Below are 19,633 nucleotides of genomic sequence, written 5' to 3'. Positions count from 1 at the left end.
AAACCCTCCCAGTTTGTTTGTATGGCCTATGAAAAGGAAAGGTGGGAAGGAAAAAGTTTGCAAGTGGGATTGCATACGGGATGGATGCTGCAACAGAGGAAGACAGACAATAAACCCAAAATCTTTGTGAAGCATCCTGTTCCTATTTAGGTTTCCCTCAGCACTGTTCTGTGATCACTGCAAGCTTTGCGGACCTCCAGCACACAGGTGCCTGCAGACCACCCCTAACAGAACATCCAAACTGGGACATGAAAAGCTTGGGCTGCAATGTCATACTGAGCAGTGCAGGAACAGCCAACACGAACTTGTTTAAATTTCACCAGCTGTGCCTTTGGATGAAAGATCTATTGGACAGTTTGTACATTTCTGGCTTTTATCCCATAATAGAGTTAAAGCCTATTATTATTATTATTGAAACACAGATATCAAACATTATAAATAGCCTGCATTTATGGTGCTTCTATTGAGATCAAATGCATGATTCTCTGTCAGTAATAGCTATTGAAGATATTAAGCACTGACATTTCTCTTTCTGTTTGTTTAGGAATGGACCTTTCTTTATTAGCACAAAGTAACAGAAAGGATTGGTCACTCTCTCTTTTGGAAATCTGAGATTATTTTCAGTTCCCATCCATGCAGCCGGAGAAGGTCAGGAAGCAATCTTTAAATATTAAGATTTGAGCACAAATCAAGCCAACTAATGACACTTATTTTGGGACCTTGTAATAGAATTACAGTTATTTTTAAAATGCAACTTTAAAACGTTTTTCAGTAAGTCGGAATTACTTATAAGAGTCAATATACACCAAGAACGTGGTATAAATTTGAGCTGCTATACATTATTAATTCTGTTTTGACTGTATGTCCCCCAGTTATGGTGCCTGCCTTCTGTTTCAGTTCTCAAATGATAAAGTCAGTACATAACTCTAGATCTAGTTTTCTGTTACAAATACATGTAAAAAGAATTTGTGTGTTATTTTAAAATCTGAACCTCTTAAGAGTGTGGTAAAGGGAGGGGACCATGGATGTCAGAGGGTCCAGAAGGGTGAAATGAGTAAGTAGAAAATACATGCACAATAATTTCAGTTTTAGTGGCAGTATCATAAACAGCTCCTAAAAACTTTGGGGAATAAGACACAAATGGTCTTGGGCAGCCTAGGGCTCAAGAACAAAAGGAATCAAAATGAGTGAGGAAAGTGATGAGTGGCATCATCCTCATTAGGATTGAGGAAGCCAGCTGCAAGTCAAAGCACTAATACACTTCAAGTCCTACCCATATCCGAGATCACTGAGTGCTTACAAAAGCCAGCCTAGAGGAGGGACTGGGATTTCATGGCCATGAAGTGATTTAAGCTGTCATAGAACTGCATCCTCTAAAGCAAACTGTCCATGAGACTTTTAAGATTTAAGGCTGAGAAGGTACAAGGGTCAAAATATGCTGATCACATGAAAGTATTCAAGTTTTGGTCCCATTCAACCCTTTTACAATAAGCCACTTTGTAATAGAGAAACTTTTTCCTTGTCTACTAAATTGTAGTCACTTTTTCAGAATCCTGTGTTTGATACAGAAAGTGTAACATGGGCGAACAGTGCATTCACCCTGTTGAGCAAAGTTGTGTCCTGATAAGCTGCCGATAACCTGAGCCACAGCAGTGTGAAAGGGAAGGCAGCACATCAAGAACAGTTTCATATCCAGCTGTAGCTCAAGCCACATTGCTTTATCCATCTACAAAGGAAAGTTCATGGGAGGTAGATTTTACCCCTTGCTATGACTGTGTCTTACCACACATTACTATTACCTCTTATCTGATTTCTGCACAAATTTGCAAGTCGAATAAATCAGATGTGTTTTTTAGCATTTAAAATCCCAGGTGGCAAAATAAACACATTTACAGTAGGGAATTAAATATAATGAGAAAATGAATAAAGCACACCACCAAGAATTTTAAAAATTAGCTTTTAGTTGAGAGGCCTTTGGTTTGATCTCTGATATACATATATCCACTGCCATGTTTGTTGTGCGATAATATATTTTGCATCAGAGACCAAAAAAGCTCTGAAAAGTCAAATTGAAGTTTAAACAAGTGTTGTTTGGCATCTTTAGTTTGTATTAGACCAGGTGGCAGCTGTTGGGAGATCATTTTGTTTTAACAACTTTTTGTTTTGTTAGCAAAGAAAAACATTGTCCAGCCAAATCCTGCTGACAGTGAATAAATATTTCTCCTCCATCAGACCAAATATTTTCATTTGCCATCCTAATAGCTAGAGCTAAAAGATCTAAAAGGATTTTTCTTTCTATATGGACTCAAATATATTTGAATGGTTTGGTGTTTTATGGGAGGTGATTATTACTCTGTACTCTGCACTGCTGAGGTTAGTATGGAGTGCACGACACTTTGGTCATTATACATCCAAAACTGGAGAGATTTGTAAGGAAAGCAAACAAAAGGCAGAAAAAACAGGACCTCTGCAGAATGACTGAGGAAAGTAGAACATCAAAGAAATTTATTGACAAATCTTCTTGTGTATTCAAGACAGTAATGATGTAAAGGTGACTACATACTGGCACTGGAACTAGGAATAACTGACCAAACATGAGCCTGAGCAAATCTATGGAGAAGGACTCCATCAGAACCTGTTAAGGTGACATCCACCACCACTGGGTCAAGAAGTCCCTGAGCCACAAATTACTGAGGAACAGTCTGGAGAATATCACTACACAACAGTCTTCCCTCAGCATCTGTTGAGTCCCTGTCACAGACAAGATCCCAGAGCAGCCTGGCCCTTTACACTGACCAAGTGCCATTCTCACACTCTGCTCAGATAAGACAGTATGAAGCCTGTTAATTCTAGAAAGCAATTAGCTCTGGGAACAAGCCACTTGCAGAACTACAGCCACCTTTCACAAAATAGTTTAAAGGTCAAGGGCAGTTCAGTGTACTTGTCCTCTTGTTTCTTAAAAAAAAAAAAGGAAAAAAAAGAAGAAAGGGATAACCTACAAGATTACAGAATCCAGTGTGGGCAAACAACTCCACACAGTCCACCATATAACCATATAAATTAATGAGAAAGTTGCAAATTTTGCACTTCTGAAAAAACCATAAAATTTCCAAAATTTCCAATATTGTAACAAACAGTCAAATGGAGGCAGGTGTGCTCGGGACAAAGTCTGAAATCTCAGTAAAACTGGCTACTCTACCAGATTCCATCTTGCACTTAAAAATCTAAGTGCAAGATTCAGTGATGTCCAGCAATCCTCTGCTGGGAGTAAAACTGTCTCTTTTCTATGACTGATGGCAAAAGCCTTCACATTTGCAAATCTTGCCTGTAGTTGACAGAGGCACATTTAATTGCATCTGAAAGATGCTCTATTATCTGTAACTCTTTACATTTGCTTCCATGACACTAACCATGTAATTTCTGTCATGAATCCATACACTTAACAAAAGGGACAATCAAGATCTTTGCCTAGATTTAAGCCTTTACCTAAATCTTTAGCTGTAAACTGAAGTGATATAAAAAGATGTAGCGTTAAGCTGTAATCCAATCCAAGAAGCAAATATTGTCTTTGGAGTGCTTTCCAGGTAGAAGGAGAAGAAATTATTTAACCCTATATAATTACTTATTTCTTTACTTCACAGGACTACTAATTGGAAATGGGATAGGGAAAATGCATTTATTGTTAGCTCTGCTCTTCACAAAGGATTTTGGCTGCTGATATTCTTAGTCATAACCCATAATTTAGGATGGACTTCCTGCTAAATGTTTCAAAAAGTTACAAAGCTCTAAGAAGCAAATGTTCTGTTTTCACAAAAATCCCTATCTCGGGTAATGAGCCAAAGAACACAGAATGGCACGCAGACCTTGACATGCTCAATATATTAAGACAACTCATTAGAGCTAATGCACACTTCAGTGTGTTCATAAACATTATTTTAAAGGCAGCAATAAATTATGCCAAGAAATCTGTCAGGTTCATGAAGGAACCTACAGCATGTATATACAGTCATTTCAAATGACATAATTATGAGGAAATCTGGATCATAACAGAGTGTATGACATACATAGATGGAACCTGGTTATCAAATCAAGAGAAGTCAGGCTTTGTGTGCTGTACACTGTTAGCAATATTTTTCTTCAGGGAGAATATTAAATAGATCGAAATAAATGACCTGATGGCTGTTTTCTACAGAGGTGATGAGAGGCAGAGAAAACAAGTGAGTCCAGGTGTTCATATGGGCAACTTCTAAGACTGCATTAAGAAAGACCATGGAAATCAGTTAAATTGCTTGTAGAAAATCTGTTTGTTCAAAGTAGGATCAGAACTTCCTCCAAAAAGTCATCGTTTGATCATAGCTGTGTCTAATGTCAGGGCTGTAATTTCACACTACACCATCTTTGCCACTAATGTAAATGTGGGCTATCCTGAGTCTCAGGCTAGCAACATAGTATGTGCTGACACAGCTGTTCTGAGGTAACTGCTGTTACTGCATTGCTGCAATAAGAATGGTGAAAAGCAAAGAAGCCTAAAAAGGGTGAATTTTTCACCTGGGTGGACTCATGAACTGGTTTATAACATGGTCACAAAACCCCGTGTGGACACATCTGCTGGATGAAAATGAACAACTCACAATGGACAGGGCTTTTTAGGCCAGTTTCATTACCAAGACCAGCATATAATAAAACTGGGCCCTGAGTGAGGAAGCAAAGAAAATTCTCCAGGATTTTTACTAAGGACTGCAGCAAAGAAATAAAGAGATAGCAGCTTTTATAAATGTGAGATCTGTCACCAATTCCAGTACCAATGCAACTCAGGCTACTACTGACTTCATATGAAACTGTGAGCACAGTGGTAATTAATATCCTAAATCTGATTATATTTCCAGGTTGGTATCATAATCCTACACATTGTAAATATGATTTGGATCCTATAGAAAAGGTCAGGAGTACCCTTTCTGGGATACACAACATCAGATCATGAGATGATGGTGGAGAGTTCATGGAAAAATATTGATGGAAGATACATTTGAGCTGTCAGAACAATTAGCTAGGAACAAAAAATATCTGGGCACTTTGTGAGGATCTCAAGTTAAGAATGAGGAAGACTTCTTCAGAAGCATGGACAATGCTTCAAACACAATCTATCCAAAGCAGCTGTTCTAGACTTGGTAAAAAAAATTGCTTACCACAGAGAAAACAAAAGTGTTTCATCATCTTAGCCTAATCTTTAGTTATGGAAGAATATACTCTACCACTAAGAGGAGGCTTATCTTCTGAATACACTATGAAAAGCATCTGATTTTTTTTTCTACAACCTCCTAAAGACATCAACAACTCAGCTTCCAGTCACTTACACAAAATAAAGGACACAGAACACAGTGTTACTGGTCAATGAAAAACGGCAACACGTTCTCTTCCCAGAACCTGTGTGTGAGGGAGAAGACAGGCACTATACAGTGAAAGAACACTGTAAGTCATACTCCCTTCTCTATCAATTGGTATTTCCCTCTTTACCATCTGTGAAGAAGTCCACATATTTCACAGTGTTCATGCAAAATCACTAATACAGGCCAGGGAGTTGAAAGAAAACACTTGTTTTCTGAACATCAAGAGTTCCATCCTAACCTGCTGACTGGTGTTACTTCCCCCACTTTCCATGACACCATCCTAGGAAAGATATTGCTCTGCACCACCAGCATCTAAAAAGCCCTTTACTCTATAGAATCTGCAAAACACAATAAATACTCTAAGTAACTGATGCAGTGTTTTGTCCTGGAAGTGTATCTGGGTCCAAGTAGAGTACTCCACACAAAGAAGTGGTGCTCTCGCCATTAGACACGGGAGCTTTGCTTCGTTTTGTGTCAGAGAGCAAAAGGAAGAGAGGGCAATGAAGCCATTAACCAGCTCCTCTGTGAAGTTAGCATCAGTTTCCTGCTCCTTGTAACACCACCAAAGAGAAAAAAGCAACCTGCATAAGCTCATACCAAACATCCAGACTTCATCATCAGTTAACTAAGTTACAAGAAACAAAATACACAACTGTAGTTCTCTCATGGATTCTTAATCCCACAGGTTAAAGTTGTGATCTAAGGAAAAGTGAAAGAACATTAGTGAAAAGCAAGTATGGTGTTCAAACAAAGCACTGTATGTTTCTAAGCTCTCAGATAATTTCCTTTAAGAAAATTACTTCAGGACATAAGCAAAAATGTACAGTCAATCATTATATCAAACAATTACATTAAGGTTCAGTTTACAAAAGGTTAACAAACAATTAATAGCTGGCTTCATAAATAGGTGTTTACTTCTCATCTCTGTCAATCCAATAGATAGCTTCTAGCTATCTATAGCACCTTCTACTGGTGTGCTTATAACCTTCCCTAAAATTTACTTACAACACATTTGTCTAACATGAATTACAACTTATAGACATCATTTATTAACCCTTCATAAAATTCTAAATAAACCTTAATATGAAGCATGACTAACTGTATACTATTTCAGCCCCATACCCCAGGACACATGAAATACTAGCTCTTTCAAGTTTTTATTTAAAATTCTACATTTTAGCTGGGTGCCACATCACTAGTTGAAGAATCACAAATGCCTATCATGGCTTAGCCAACACACTGCAGACACAAGAAGTGAAACAAAAGTGGTGGGGGAAGATCACAGGGTTCAGGTTCTTCCAAAAGAAATGTCCTGGCTGTTTTTGTTGGAACAAACATTAATACCATGACAAAAGAATCAGAGAGGAAAAAAACGGAGTCTGTTGTAAATCAAAACATTGTTTTTCCTTCTTTTTAGAAATGAAAAACTACAATATGTCATAATATAAATAAATAAAACAAAAACACAAAAGGTAAATTCCAAGCCCCATCACTAGGACCTTAAAAAGGGACAGCCATCTATTTCTTGGATGTAGCCCAAACTTCTCTTACCTGCAAATTTTCAAAATACTTAGAAGTCCTATTTAGTGTATCAGTCTTAGGGAACATGATGTATTATATTTAGGTCTCCTTTTTTTTCCATCCAGTATTTTCAGCTTCAACCCCCCACCTCAGTTTCTTTTCATCAAACTGCCTGCTGTTAGTTTAATAAAGTTCAGCTCAGACTTATACTTTTCCTTCACTTTCAGAGCCTCTCTCTTCATTTTCACAGCTCTCCACAAGGTCTTCATTCTCCTGTGTCTTTTCTTCTTCCTCCTCCTCTTCCTCCCCATCATCTCCAAAAGTCTCTTCCTGCATTGTAGTAAAAGTGAAAGATCTGGCAGCAACTTGTGCAGCCAGACCAGATGTGAAGTTAAAATCTGTTGATATGTGGAGCTGGGCCAGCCTATCCTTGATTTTTGAATGTAATGCATCCTTAGAGGGAGGCTGCGAAGCCTCTACTCCATCCACACTGCTTGGCTTGAGCTCTTCGGCATCCCCTTCACACTGATAATACATTCTTCCTTCAGCCTCTGTAGAAACAACTTTATCTGTAATACTGTCTTTGTTTTTCTCCATCTCAGGATCTTCATACAAATATTCTGTCCTGCTTTTATCAGCAGCATTCACTTCTGGATTAGAGTATTTTTCTTCAGATTTATCACAACTTTGGCTGCAGTCCTGATTTTCTGTATCTGAATTCGTATGTGATTCCACATTATTTAGTAGCTTCATTGGTTCTACAGGAGACAAGGGTTTCACTGCAGCTTAAAAAGGGGGAAAACATTAAATGATAACTAAAAGTGAGCTGTTATATATAAATAATTTATTTGCCTGAAAAGATGCAAGATTATAAGGGTTAAAATTACTTTAAAAAATCCCAAAACAACAGAAACACAACCCACACCAAAACTTAAAAGTGTTTTCTAATCACAGAGCTGAAGTGAAATGTGACGGCTACTTGTAACTATTCCTTAAAATCTGTGACGTGAAGAGACAGCACAAAATTGATGGTGTTTAAAGCCAGCATCAAACACAGAGGATGTATTCACTCTAAAAGCAAAACCCAAGTAGAACCACTGTAGTGCATACAGATTTAACTGTCTTCTTGTGAACAACAGTTTATCTAATCCACTAAAGACAGCTGGTACATGAAAGAGTCCTTACAGGCAATATCTGATCTCATACAGCACAATGTACAAATACAACACATATCCACACAGTCAGGTCAGGTGTCCTCACAAATAAAATGTGGTTTAATTTAGCCTTTCTTGAAGTAAGTAGCAGCAGCAAGTCCCATTGCCAGCAACGGGATGCTTGCCAGGAAGTCTCTCCTCCCAGTGTTAAGGGTTAGTGTAACTTGGTACAATCGCTCCTTGAAGAACAGGCGGCTTTCATTTTAAGAAAACGATATAATGTCCATTTCCAAGTAACAGATTCCCTAAACTGCAGCAGCTCCTTTATAGTAGCAGCACGAACATAAATGAGAGTGGCAACAGCAGATTCCCAAGTTGCATTTCCCTTTCTAATTCCATTCTGACTTTACCCCTGCAAGCAGAGATGAAAATAACTCTAGGAAATACACAAACTTTTCACGGGAAGCAAAATTTACGGTATTAGGATTTTTCAACCGCATCCTATTTCAGTAATATTACTTTAGCTAGCTGAAGGCAGGCACATCATTATGGTTGTCACATTGATAACTATTGTCATTAGCATGCTGAAAGACTGTGGCATTGAATGTGTATGGCACTGTTTGCTTTAGAACTTGATCTACCAAAGGAGCACTGCACCAGACTCATCTCAGTTGTTTATGGAGTAGTTCTTTCCCTGTCTGGTAAAATATATGTTGCGACTCATTTCGGCCCATTTGCTTGAAGAGACAGAAATATGCAAAGTAATCTTATCATTTGGGAGCAAACTTCTTGCCTACTTCCTCCAAAGAATACTTTGAAAGGCAAAATTTCTCAAAAAATAGATACTTGAGATTGGTAGCTGGCCAATTTGTGGAGTTGATGACTTAATAAACAGGGTGAAAGTCATCTGTTTTGAGAGCATGGCTTTCCAAATCTGATAAATAGCTATATAACAACTGTTGTATGGACAAGGTGGGAGAAGGGGAAACAGCTGGATACAACACAACCACCAACAGAATGAACTTTTTTGCAGGGGAGAGGTTAGGGAAAGGCTAGAAGTGATTTTGCAGCAGAAGAAAAGTTGTTTTACAGTGTTTGACAAATGGAAATGAAGCTACTAAAACTTAGCAGACCTTTTCAAAAGCACTTCCATGTAGTGGCTCAACAGGAGGCCAAAGGACCAGAAACATAAGCTTACCTACACTCCCATAAACTACCTATTACCCAGACTGTAAGAAGTATTACCATGATACTGGGCCTTGGAAAACTTGCTTTAGTCTAGTGCTCTGCTAAGATGATATTTTTTTTCTTCTGGAATCCAACCTATCATCTCCAATTGATTTCATGTTGTGCTCTTAAGACATATCAGCTTGTTTGGAGCTGACCTCTTATGTGGAAACCCTCACCAGCCCCTCCTTAAACGAACCAAAAACCCTCATGTCCTTGTTAGGATAAGTCAGAATGGCTAGCTGGGTGCCTTCACTAACAGATTAAAGCCTTTGAATATTTCAGGATCTTTTTCCACAATAATCACAAGTTAGGAAAACACAGGATTTCTGGAATTTGATTGTCCTGTAAAAGCAAGATTCAAGAGGACTATGGAAAACTGGTGTCATGGCCATCCATTGGCTTGGGCCGATGGAGACAAGAATATGAACCTTTCTGGGTTTCAATCTTCAAGATGAGGCAAGTCAGAAATGTGGAAAGTGCAGATCACATAAATGTCTCTTGAAGGACTAACTTGTGTATGGATAAATTAAACTGTAATATGCCAGGATCCATGATATAATATTTACTGACTTGTGTTTCTTTTGAAGAAATATTGAAGGATTTCCTTAAAAATCAGTAGAAGATGTTATATCAGGCGTACATATCAGTCTGTCAGATTAGACACACACAATCTGAGCCAACAGAAGACAATATTAATTACTTTCTTGAACTGCCCTCATGTTTTCCACATTTGTACAGGATGGAAATAATCAATGATGAGTCCTACGCAGCTGGAGAAAATCATACTTTCTTCCCTCCTCACCCTTTTATCTCTAATCTTAAACCAATGTAATAGGAAAGGAAAAGGAACCAACATGAGCCACAAAGGCTTTCTGGTGAACAGTTACTGCAAACTACAGGAGTGAGCAGACTCTTTCCAGCTATGGCCAGAGATGGCCTGAGGATATGATGATAAGTTCTGACAAAAATTCTTTCTGCAAGAGTTTCACTAGGTCTGTGAAGACTTGAACTGGAGGTAGGATCACTTTTTCCTCCAACAGTTAGGAAAGGAAGATTTGAAGAAATTTATGTGAAGAGTTGTGTGGTGTCTTATTTAACAGAAATACAGATATCCTACTCCTGAGCAAACTCTGGTGCAATTTGATGTCTCAGGTTTTTAACACAACTAGAAGAGAAATCAGTACCAATAGTCAAATAATCTCTTTAACCACAGTTGTAGCTTAATGGATATAAAGAAGGAAATTGCTAAGAACAGATATTACTGAAAATTTGCAGTCCATGGCCATTTTTCTGGTAGACACTATCAGAGGCAGAAACCTTGGATATGGTGCCAGACTTGAGGGTTGTTTTGCATAACATAGAACATGGAACTTTTTAGAATTCTTTTCCTAACCTGTCTTTAAGAGGAAGAAATGAAAATAAGAAAAAGGAACAGACAAACTCTTGCCAGTTTTAAAGAGAGTAAATCAAATAGCACAAGCAGTGAGAGGAATTAAGTTTTAACAGACAAACTGTCTTGTTGAGGCAAGAGAAATTTTCATATCCTGCTTTCAAGTGCAAGTGAATGGAGATACCCAGCAGTCCTCAGAATTAGTAAAGGCTAATTTGAAAGAACTCTTCTTCTAAGGTGGTTTGTGGATTGGTTTGTTTTTTTTTGGTGAACATATTCTGTATTCACTCTCTCATGGAAACAAAAGCTAGTTTTACTATTTTACTTCTATAAGATTTCAAAGTCTAGCTCTTCAGTTTAACCTATATACTTTTGTAGGTCCAGGATAATTTTTCTTCTGGTTTCTTTAAATTCTGAAAAGTAATTTAGTTATGCAGCCTGATAAAAATTCCTATTTACTGGAAAGCCATGAAAGAAAGTCAGTTCAATCTGCATGGTTTATATCCTGACAGCTTTCTTTATGTCTTAATATTTTTGTGTGTTTAATATTTTAGCTCAGTGTTTTGTTTAAAGCCAAATTCTCACTTCTATGAGTTCATTTCAATATATAGTAAAACGACTGCTAAAATATAAAAAGATGGAATGGCAACTAAAACCACACAGCTCTATCAAAGACACTACTACAGCTAAGCACTGTCTGAATTCCAACTTAGTCAGAAATTCATGGCAAACAGACACCCATGTTTTTTAAGGAAGGAATTAATTTGCAAAAGAAATGCTTACCATGTTCACTGAACAGTAGCTGTTTCCACTTCTGTCTTTCAATTTCTGAAGCTTTGAATCCCAGTACAGATTTCAATTCTTGTAACACCCTCTTAGATTCCTGTCTCTCTCGCTCTTGCCTCTCTCTTTCTTCTTGGGAGAAGCAGTAAAAATCTTCCCTTTTGTATTCATTATCTGTATCTGAATAATCAACATATGCTTCCAGTTCCTAAAGAAAGAAAGGAAGAAACTCTTGATCTTCACTGTCAGGTGCACTCAATCCTACAATTTCATTCATGATCAAGTGATGTCAACACAAACCAACCACAGTAATAGGATGGAGCCCTGTTTGAGCAGAGCCAGTGGACCTGACAGTGGTCTTGGTGGTATCTGTATGATTTGGAGCAAGTCGACTCATTAACAAGATTTACCTTCATACACAAATAGGAACAAGTGATATACCTTGAAAATGGGAGACCATTCCTCTGTAATTACAGGTGGAAATAAGCAATGCTGATGTGGGTTTATTTTTTTTTTAAATTTACACTGTAACCAGTTCTTGGTAGTCATGCATCTTGCTAATTTAACTTACATAAATCCTTATTAAGAGGATATTGAGAATAGCAAACTTCTCTTCCAATTTTAAATATACTGGATTACAAGCATAAAAAACCAGAGCAGCATTTATATTATAACAAATTTTCAATAAAATAATTAGTCCCAGCTTTTTGATATGGAAAAAACAGCTAGAGAGAATACATGTGGGGGAGAAGCAAGGGAGGGACAGAGCAGAGCATGGGTATTCACTCTGCTTTCAGAATACATCTCCCACTCAGTTCTGGGATGGAGGAGGCCCACCTCTCTTTAAGACAGCCCTACCATCACCCAGGAGTTCCTCTAACAACACAAAATTGTTCAGTGTTACAGTAAAAAGACATCAAAAAATGCAGACTAAGCAAACTTAAGGCAGGATGATTTGTGCTTGAGTTGTCACTTTTTCAGCTGTGTCTGTTTATCCAGCAAAAGTAGAACTATTTCATATACTGCCTTTTAGCAATTCTCACTTTTCATTTCTATGACTTGTGTTGCTGCTCTCCTTTGGTCACTCATTTCTAATGATATATATGTGAAATGAATACTAGAGCTCTTTTTTCCAGGATGGGGAATACCTCCCCATGGAACAGCAAAAGGAATGTACACAATTTTTTCAACAAGTCCAATTTTGAAGTGGTACTGGCCACTTACTTGTCTGTCTTGGCTAGACAACAAGGTCACTGCACAAGCAACTGAAAAAAAGGATGGATACAGCAAATAATCCCCAATCATTATTTAAAATGATCCTTTTTTTTTTTTTTTACCTGCTCTTCAGGGATTGGGTCTTTGTTTTCTATGTATATGGCAGGCTGTGTTAAAGGTACTGTAGTATGCTGTAGGTTGTCACAGGAAACTTCAATTTTGCCTTTAGGGGAAAAAAGAAAAGGGATTTAAAAGAAATAAAATTGAGTATTGAATGATGTTTCTGACTCACTCAGGCAGGGTCCAGGTATTTTCATAAAAAGGATTTGCATACATGAAAAAAACTGTGAGAAGGCTGGTTAGGTTACACTGAAAAACTGTTAGACAGCACTCAAGTAACTTGGCTGTTTTTATAGAAGCTGGGTCCAATGGAACTTGTGCTGAACCACTTCAACTAACAAATCTCAGAAATTTTATAGACTTTGAAAACCTGCAGATGGTAAGCAAAATCAGTAAAACCGGAGAAGAGACTTGGTTCGGAAGTTTAAAAAAAATTATAGATAAAACAGCTTCAAATGACTGGAAACTATTGGAAAGAATAATTAAAGAAAGTTTACAGGAAGGTATTTGTGAGGTAGCAAGGAGACAAATAAAAGCCAGCATGGATTTGTTGAAAATAGAAGATGTTAATTTTGCAATGCAGTAACAGGTCTTGCGTATGGAAAGAACCAAAGATGTCCTGTATTTTGTTTTCAGTAAGACTTCTGACATGGTGTCATGACATCTTTATAAGGAAAATGCAAAGGCCAGAAAAAGTTGCTATTAGGTGCATAGGGTAGCCTCTTGGATCATCACAGCATGATTACCATTTTCAGACTGGAATACATTGAGTGAGGATTTGTCTCAAGTCCAATACTCTCCAATATTGCCAATGGGTGAAAGAGAAGTGTTGCATCTCATTAAATCTGCTGATTTGGGGATAATCTGCAAGAACACTGAAGGGCACCACTAGAATAAAAAATAACATTGGAAATTGAGAGATACAACCCAGGTAGAAATGGATTTCAGACCCAGAATTTTGGTGACAATGGCTGCAAATTTTTGTGCTTTGGAATGGCCAAGTGCACAAATCACAACTGACTGGGGAGCACCACTGAGAAAGAGGTGAGGAGCCTCACCATCAACTCTACCCCACTGCAAGCAAAAATCCAAACTACAAACTAGTACATACAAGCAACAGCATTGACTGTTAGACACATGAAATAACATTTTTACTCTGGCACTGCTCAGGCTGTGGATGGAACATACTGCCCAGTCTGGGGCCCCTTCATTCAGTAACACAGTGGGCCAACTAGAGGCAATATAGAGGAAAACACTGGAAATTATAAAGAGGACTAAATAAAGTACAGTCATCAGGGAAGAGCAGAAGCATAGGGAGTCATATAGAGAAGACAGAAAGAAGCATAATAATCATCTTTGAGAACAGAAGAGCCATCAAGAGGAAATGGATTTCCATTGTGGGGGGAGCAGAAGTACTGCTTTTAAATTGCAGCAAGAGGTACTTCTATTCAGTAATAACATTCTACTGGTAATGGAGTTAAGTGCTGGAATAGATGCCTGGAAATACTGTAAAATGTCTCTAAAGAGCGTTTTTTAGGAAGAGGTAAACAACATTTACTCACAAATACTAATTTACCCTTGAGAAGTGAAATGGTTTAAATGACCTTGCCAAGCCCCACCTAACCCTATTTTCCATTTCTAATCTATACACTGAACACTTAGGGATGGTGAGATTGCAGCAGAGAACCACAGCCTTGCTCTTATGAATATCTAAAAAAAGTTGTGTACATTTGCAAAGATGGTTTAAAAGGAAAAAGGATGGAATTTAAACAGTTTGAGGGCCATTGTTTCAAAGATCATCGATACAATGCTGTAACTAACCCCAGAGTACTCTAGTACTCAAGAGTACCCTAGTATTCTGTAATACTAGCAGTAGATTACTACATGCCTAAATTGTTGAAGTAAAGTGATACACCTTATCAGTGATGAAAAAACATGAAAGAATAAAGAAAAGAAGCTGAAAGTTCTAGGAAATGAGCAAAGATGTATATGTAGATGAATGATAGATACAACCATCTTTGCCCAAGGAATTTAAATAGAGGTGAATTCCCTTAAATGTGCTAAAGCCCACTTGTTCTGAGGCTCTGCTCTGTACCTGACAGGATCAGTGAGTCAGTAAAGGCACTGATTCTAGAAATACACCATATCATGTAAAGGAAGAAGCCAAACTGCATTCCCTGAAGGAACTATATGCTAAAATATAAGATACATGCTGGTGTCACCACCAACAAAATGCTGACAGGAAGGTGTGAGTGTCCAATCTATTACTCTGAAAGGCTTTGCTTTGGCTGTTGAATGTACCTATAAGAAACCAGCTCTGACATATAATGATTCAGGGCAAGAAGCATGTACTGCTTGTTCAAGGGGACTAACCTTTTTATACAGATGCTCTACTGGCTGAACTAGTTAGTTGAACTAAACATCTATGGCAGCAGAAGTGCTCAGCATCCCCTTAGACAAAATGCTCTTGAAACAGCTCTTGTCAAAAGATATAGTTTTGGATAGTAATACATAAATGTATAAGCTGTGCTGAGCTGTTATATTTATTCAACAGGAAGGTATCTTCTCCCAATGAGTTTTCAGAAAGTATTGGGAAAAAAAAAGAGAATTTATTCAAGTAAATACCTAACATGACTGACAGACCGGCTGTTAAAGTTTGTAGGAAGATAGCAAAAGAAGTCAACTTGATTTCATGTACAGCTTGACAAGCTCAACTCACAGAAGCTGGATTGCTTAGAAATATATCAGGAAAGTCAAATGTTGTCAGATAAAAATAGTTTTCAATGACCAAAATAATTTAAAGTAGCTCCTGTGTATTAGTTCAGTAAACTTGCTGCAAAATAGAGGTTCAATCCCAGCACGTTTCCAGGAAAGTCAGTGAGCAAAAGTGAAGGATTATTTAATTTTTTATTTCCCACGCAATCACTTCCTTCTAGATCACACACAAGGTTATTTTTGTACTGAACTTTAAAAGGAAGCAAGTTATAATAAAAAGGCCTGCTGAGAAATTTATACACTAAGTAAAAATAAAACTAAATAATCTAAAAATACTATGGTGTGCAGTCTAGAAAGAACTTTTAAGCAAAGGGGAAAAAAAGATCAGTAGAACTGCAGGTTGTGGAGGTGTCAACAAAACACAATAGGTCAGCACATGCAAATATATCAGGCTACATCTAACATCCTCACAGGCTGTTTTACACAGCACTGAGGGGGAAGCTGTAAGACTGCACTATCAGACAAAGAGCAGGAGTTTGTTTATACCATGTCTGGACCTGCACAGAGCCTGCAAGAAGCCTCCCAGTTCTGATGTAAGCATGAACAAGCTTGGCCCGCCTGCCTCTAGGCCCACAGCAATATTTATCCATCTACTGGATATTCCACCCATACATCATTAAGAGCATAGTGCACTTCAGATTTGGATTTCTACAGGTAACTTGCTGATACCCCAAGCTCCCCCCTCCAATTTTCCTAGTGCAGTCTCCATTACCAGCATTTTTCAGATGCTGGGCTGTGCCTTCCTAGGACAGTAAAAATGCTCCTGGAAAAAAGAAAGATTAGAAATTACAGGTTCAATTCCATGTCAGGAGAGCCTGAGTTCACTTCAGTTATTTAAGCTGGTTTTGCTTCACAAGAACAGCATGTTCAGTACAGATCCCCAGTGCGAGGGACAACAAACAAAATGCTGGGATATGCTGCTCACTAAGACTTTTAAGAACACCAAAGGTTAGCTCATTCTCTTTGAAAGAGGAGGTAAATGGGTATTATATGCTCAACATGTCCTCCATGATTTGAAACGTTCCAGGAAATGTGATTGTAAAAAAAGTTTCATGACAATGTCATTATCATTTCAATTAATGGCATCATTTTAATGCAGTAAATAAATTAAGATCTTGAGGGCAATTCATTAAAATCTTATTCCTTCACAGGTGATTCATGCATCAAAGGCAAAAAGCCATGATCAGTCTACACCTGAAAATGTAAGCATCTGAATCCACAGGTCTAACAGACTGAGTTAGCATGGCTGCATTTTTTGCTGAAACAAAAGCTTCAAGGCCATTACAATGAAAAAGTCTGATATAAGGACACAGTTTTTCAAAGTGTATGGATTTAAGACCTTCTTCAGCTAAAATTCTGATACACATGCTGAACGCTGTCACTGATTCATTTGACCATTTAATCTCTGAAGTGTATCCCATTAGCTGCTAAATTAATCTCTCACATTTACCTTTTTTATTTGGGTTTCTTCCACTCATTTTTTCCACCTGAGAAATGGCTTCTTCCCAGCAGCTGTTGCTTGCCTGGATATGAGGCTGAATAAACTTTAGCTTTTGTTCCAGAACCTGTTGGGCTTCTGTTGTCAACTCAGGTGTCTCCTTAGTGCTAACAAGCTTTTCAAGCTCATCCTCAAGAATTATTACCCTAAGTAATGAGGAGACAAACAGCAGTAAGTAATAATAAATATTTAACTTGATCATTCTTTCAATCATTTCAGGTAATATACTCTTATTTCCTTCAAGTTTTAAGAACCCAATTCAGTCAATTCCTCAAAGATGCCCCAAATTTTTAAAATTAAAATATTTTTTCTACATCAAGATACATTGCTTACCTGCAATTGTTATAGTAATTCTTATATGTAATATTAAAGGAATAGGACAGTCTCAACTGTTTCACCAAGGCAGTGACAAATCTTTAAGGATATTTACTAGTTAGTTACTATGAGCTGAATGTTCTTATAAAGCATTTGATATGTGAAAAAATCAATGGAAGATAATTATATTTTTTATAAGGGAGTCACAAAAGCAAGGCAAAATCTTAGTGCTTCTTATCTTCAAGTTTTCACCAGATACTCAAAGAATACCCAGGAAAAATATCAGATTTCATAGTAAACTTTTGAGCCCACACTGTGTAAAAATATGGCTATGACTACAAAGACCTTTTTGCTTTTAGCTGGGGATACAAACTGACAACCCAAAGAACTTTAAGTCCAAAGCCTTCTGCATACTCTGTTAATTCACGTGTAAACTCACTCATTGAGCAGGGCCTTGAGGTGCAGCTGCAAGCTGCGTACCGCCGTCTGGAGACTGTTCAGCTCTCTGCACTGCTGCTTGCCCCTGGCTGCCCACTGCAGGCCCGCCTGGTGCTGCGTTTCGAAGTAGCGGTAGAACTCGTAGCTCCTGCGGAGCTCGGCCAGGCAGGCGGCGTGCGTGTCAGGGAGGCCCTGGCTCACGTCGCGCAGGATGTGGTGAGGCAGCCGCTCCGGGCACGCCGAGGGCTCGGGGCACGCGTTGGCCGGGGAGAGCAGCAGCGCCAGCCTCCTGAAAAATTCTGAACTCTGCCCTACCCAGAGCTGAAAGAGGACCTGCAAAACAGGGTAGGGTTAGCTCCGTGCACCTGGGAAGGCCGTCAGCTTCCAAAGTAAATGTACGGATACACCATGGGAAAACATTCCTTGGCCGGCAACGGGAACTTTGAAAAACTGCAAAAATCCGCTGTCTGTTTTTGAAGGGTATTCCAGAGCGTGTGAGGTTCAGATCTTGTGAACCTTAGGTGACTGTTAATTCCTCGATGAAGGATATTAAATGCAATTATGCTCATAAAGTTGTCAGAGTCCAAAACCTCATATTCCCGTTGGCCGGTTTCATTATTTGCTATAATCTCCACATACCCTACAGCTCATAAAGGGCTGCCAAAATTCCAGTGGCAGCAAAGACATTTTTCCCTTTATAAGGCTGAGCTGTCATTTTTACAATCTAATAACTACTGCATTGCCCCACACCCAACCTTGAAACATGAGCCTAATTGCACTGTACTTCAACAAAAAAATATTCTATATTTGAAGAAAGCTGAGCTGCTAACTTATTTCTTTTTTCAGCCAAAATAAGAAATTCCACCAATACTACTAAGGATGGAAAGTCTTTTAAGAAATGTATTGATTCACAATGTTATATATGGTACAAAAGAGGCCAGTCCATCTGGGAGCAAGGCAGTCCAAAATTCCAATTTCTTGAGAACTTCCACTTCCAATGAAACGAAAAGAACTGTTTTCTTAGATTAGAGAAGTTTGCTCAATAGATCATGACAGTACAGCAGTACCTTTTATGTCTAAAATGAAAAGGACAGGTTATGATACTTCTCTCTGCAATAACGGCCCTTATTAAAAGGGATCAGCTCTAGGTGCTTACGAGGTGCAGACTGAAACTTGTTCGCAAGCATTCCAGACCAAGGAAGACAAAACGTTTACTCATCACGTCAAAAATACTTGGATGCAAACTGAGAAAGTATTCCAAAAGAAAAAAGAAATCACAATTTACAAAAGATGCTCATGAGAAAAAAGAATACATGAATGACATTAAATTAATTTGGGGTACACATGCAAGACTGATTTGGCTGGGTGCAAAAATACAAAGCAAACAAATGAGCAGCAATCACTCAAGTGTCCCTGAACGTGTGGTGCCCTGGATAAAAAATCAAAAGCTCATGCTGTAAGAAGCAGAAAAGACCAATCCCTTCCACCAGACATAAATCACAGGCAGTAAAAAAGTAGCATACAGAAACAGTGGACTTCAGGAACTGATAATCAAAAACCTACCTGAAAAAAGGCACAATGACAATTGAAAAGGAAATTCCAGATACATTTATGGTTGCAAGCAGCTTGCTCTGCCAGTAACTACTGATGATCTTTGCTGACACAAAATATCCACCTGGCTCTCCTCAGCTTAAACTGAGATTTTTTTTAAGTGAAAAATTTTCACTCTTTAAATTGCTTTACTTCAAGGACAAGGTAGCCAAAAGACACATGCTACATTTGTCATATGGCTTAGCATGACCTGCAC

At 38.2% G+C, this 19,633-nt stretch overlaps 1 protein-coding gene across 4 annotated transcripts in view; it reads right to left on the bottom strand.

The window, feature by feature from the left end:
• Positions 1 to 2,959: 2,959 nt before the first annotated feature.
• The window catches only part of VEZT (vezatin, adherens junctions transmembrane protein), a 52,643-nt gene continuing 35,969 nt past the window's right edge, over positions 2,960 to 19,633 (bottom strand). For 2 of the 4 annotated variants that reach the window (XM_030237888.2, XM_030237889.2), the window contains exons 8-12: positions 17,828 to 18,159; positions 17,026 to 17,219; positions 12,803 to 12,903; positions 11,466 to 11,673; positions 2,960 to 7,693 (exon numbers count right to left, since the gene is read on the bottom strand). In XM_030237888.2, coding sequence (XP_030093748.2) covers positions 7,113 to 7,693; positions 11,466 to 11,673; positions 12,803 to 12,903; positions 17,026 to 17,219; positions 17,828 to 18,159 — 1,416 coding nt within the window. In that variant the 3' untranslated portion in view covers positions 2,960 to 7,112. Of the gene's footprint in view, positions 7,694 to 7,755; positions 8,475 to 11,465; positions 11,674 to 12,802; positions 12,904 to 17,025; positions 17,220 to 17,827; positions 18,160 to 19,633 lie in introns of those variants that run through there. The other 2 variants (XM_030237891.2, XM_030237892.2) reach the window with 1 other exon arrangement.

The sequence above is a fragment of the Serinus canaria genome, chromosome 1A (genome assembly GCF_022539315.1).
Source record: "Serinus canaria isolate serCan28SL12 chromosome 1A, serCan2020, whole genome shotgun sequence".
Taxonomy (NCBI): Eukaryota; Metazoa; Chordata; class Aves; order Passeriformes; family Fringillidae; genus Serinus; species Serinus canaria.
The sequence above is the reverse complement of the archived record's forward strand: the minus strand, read 5'-3'. Positions and strand labels throughout refer to the sequence as shown.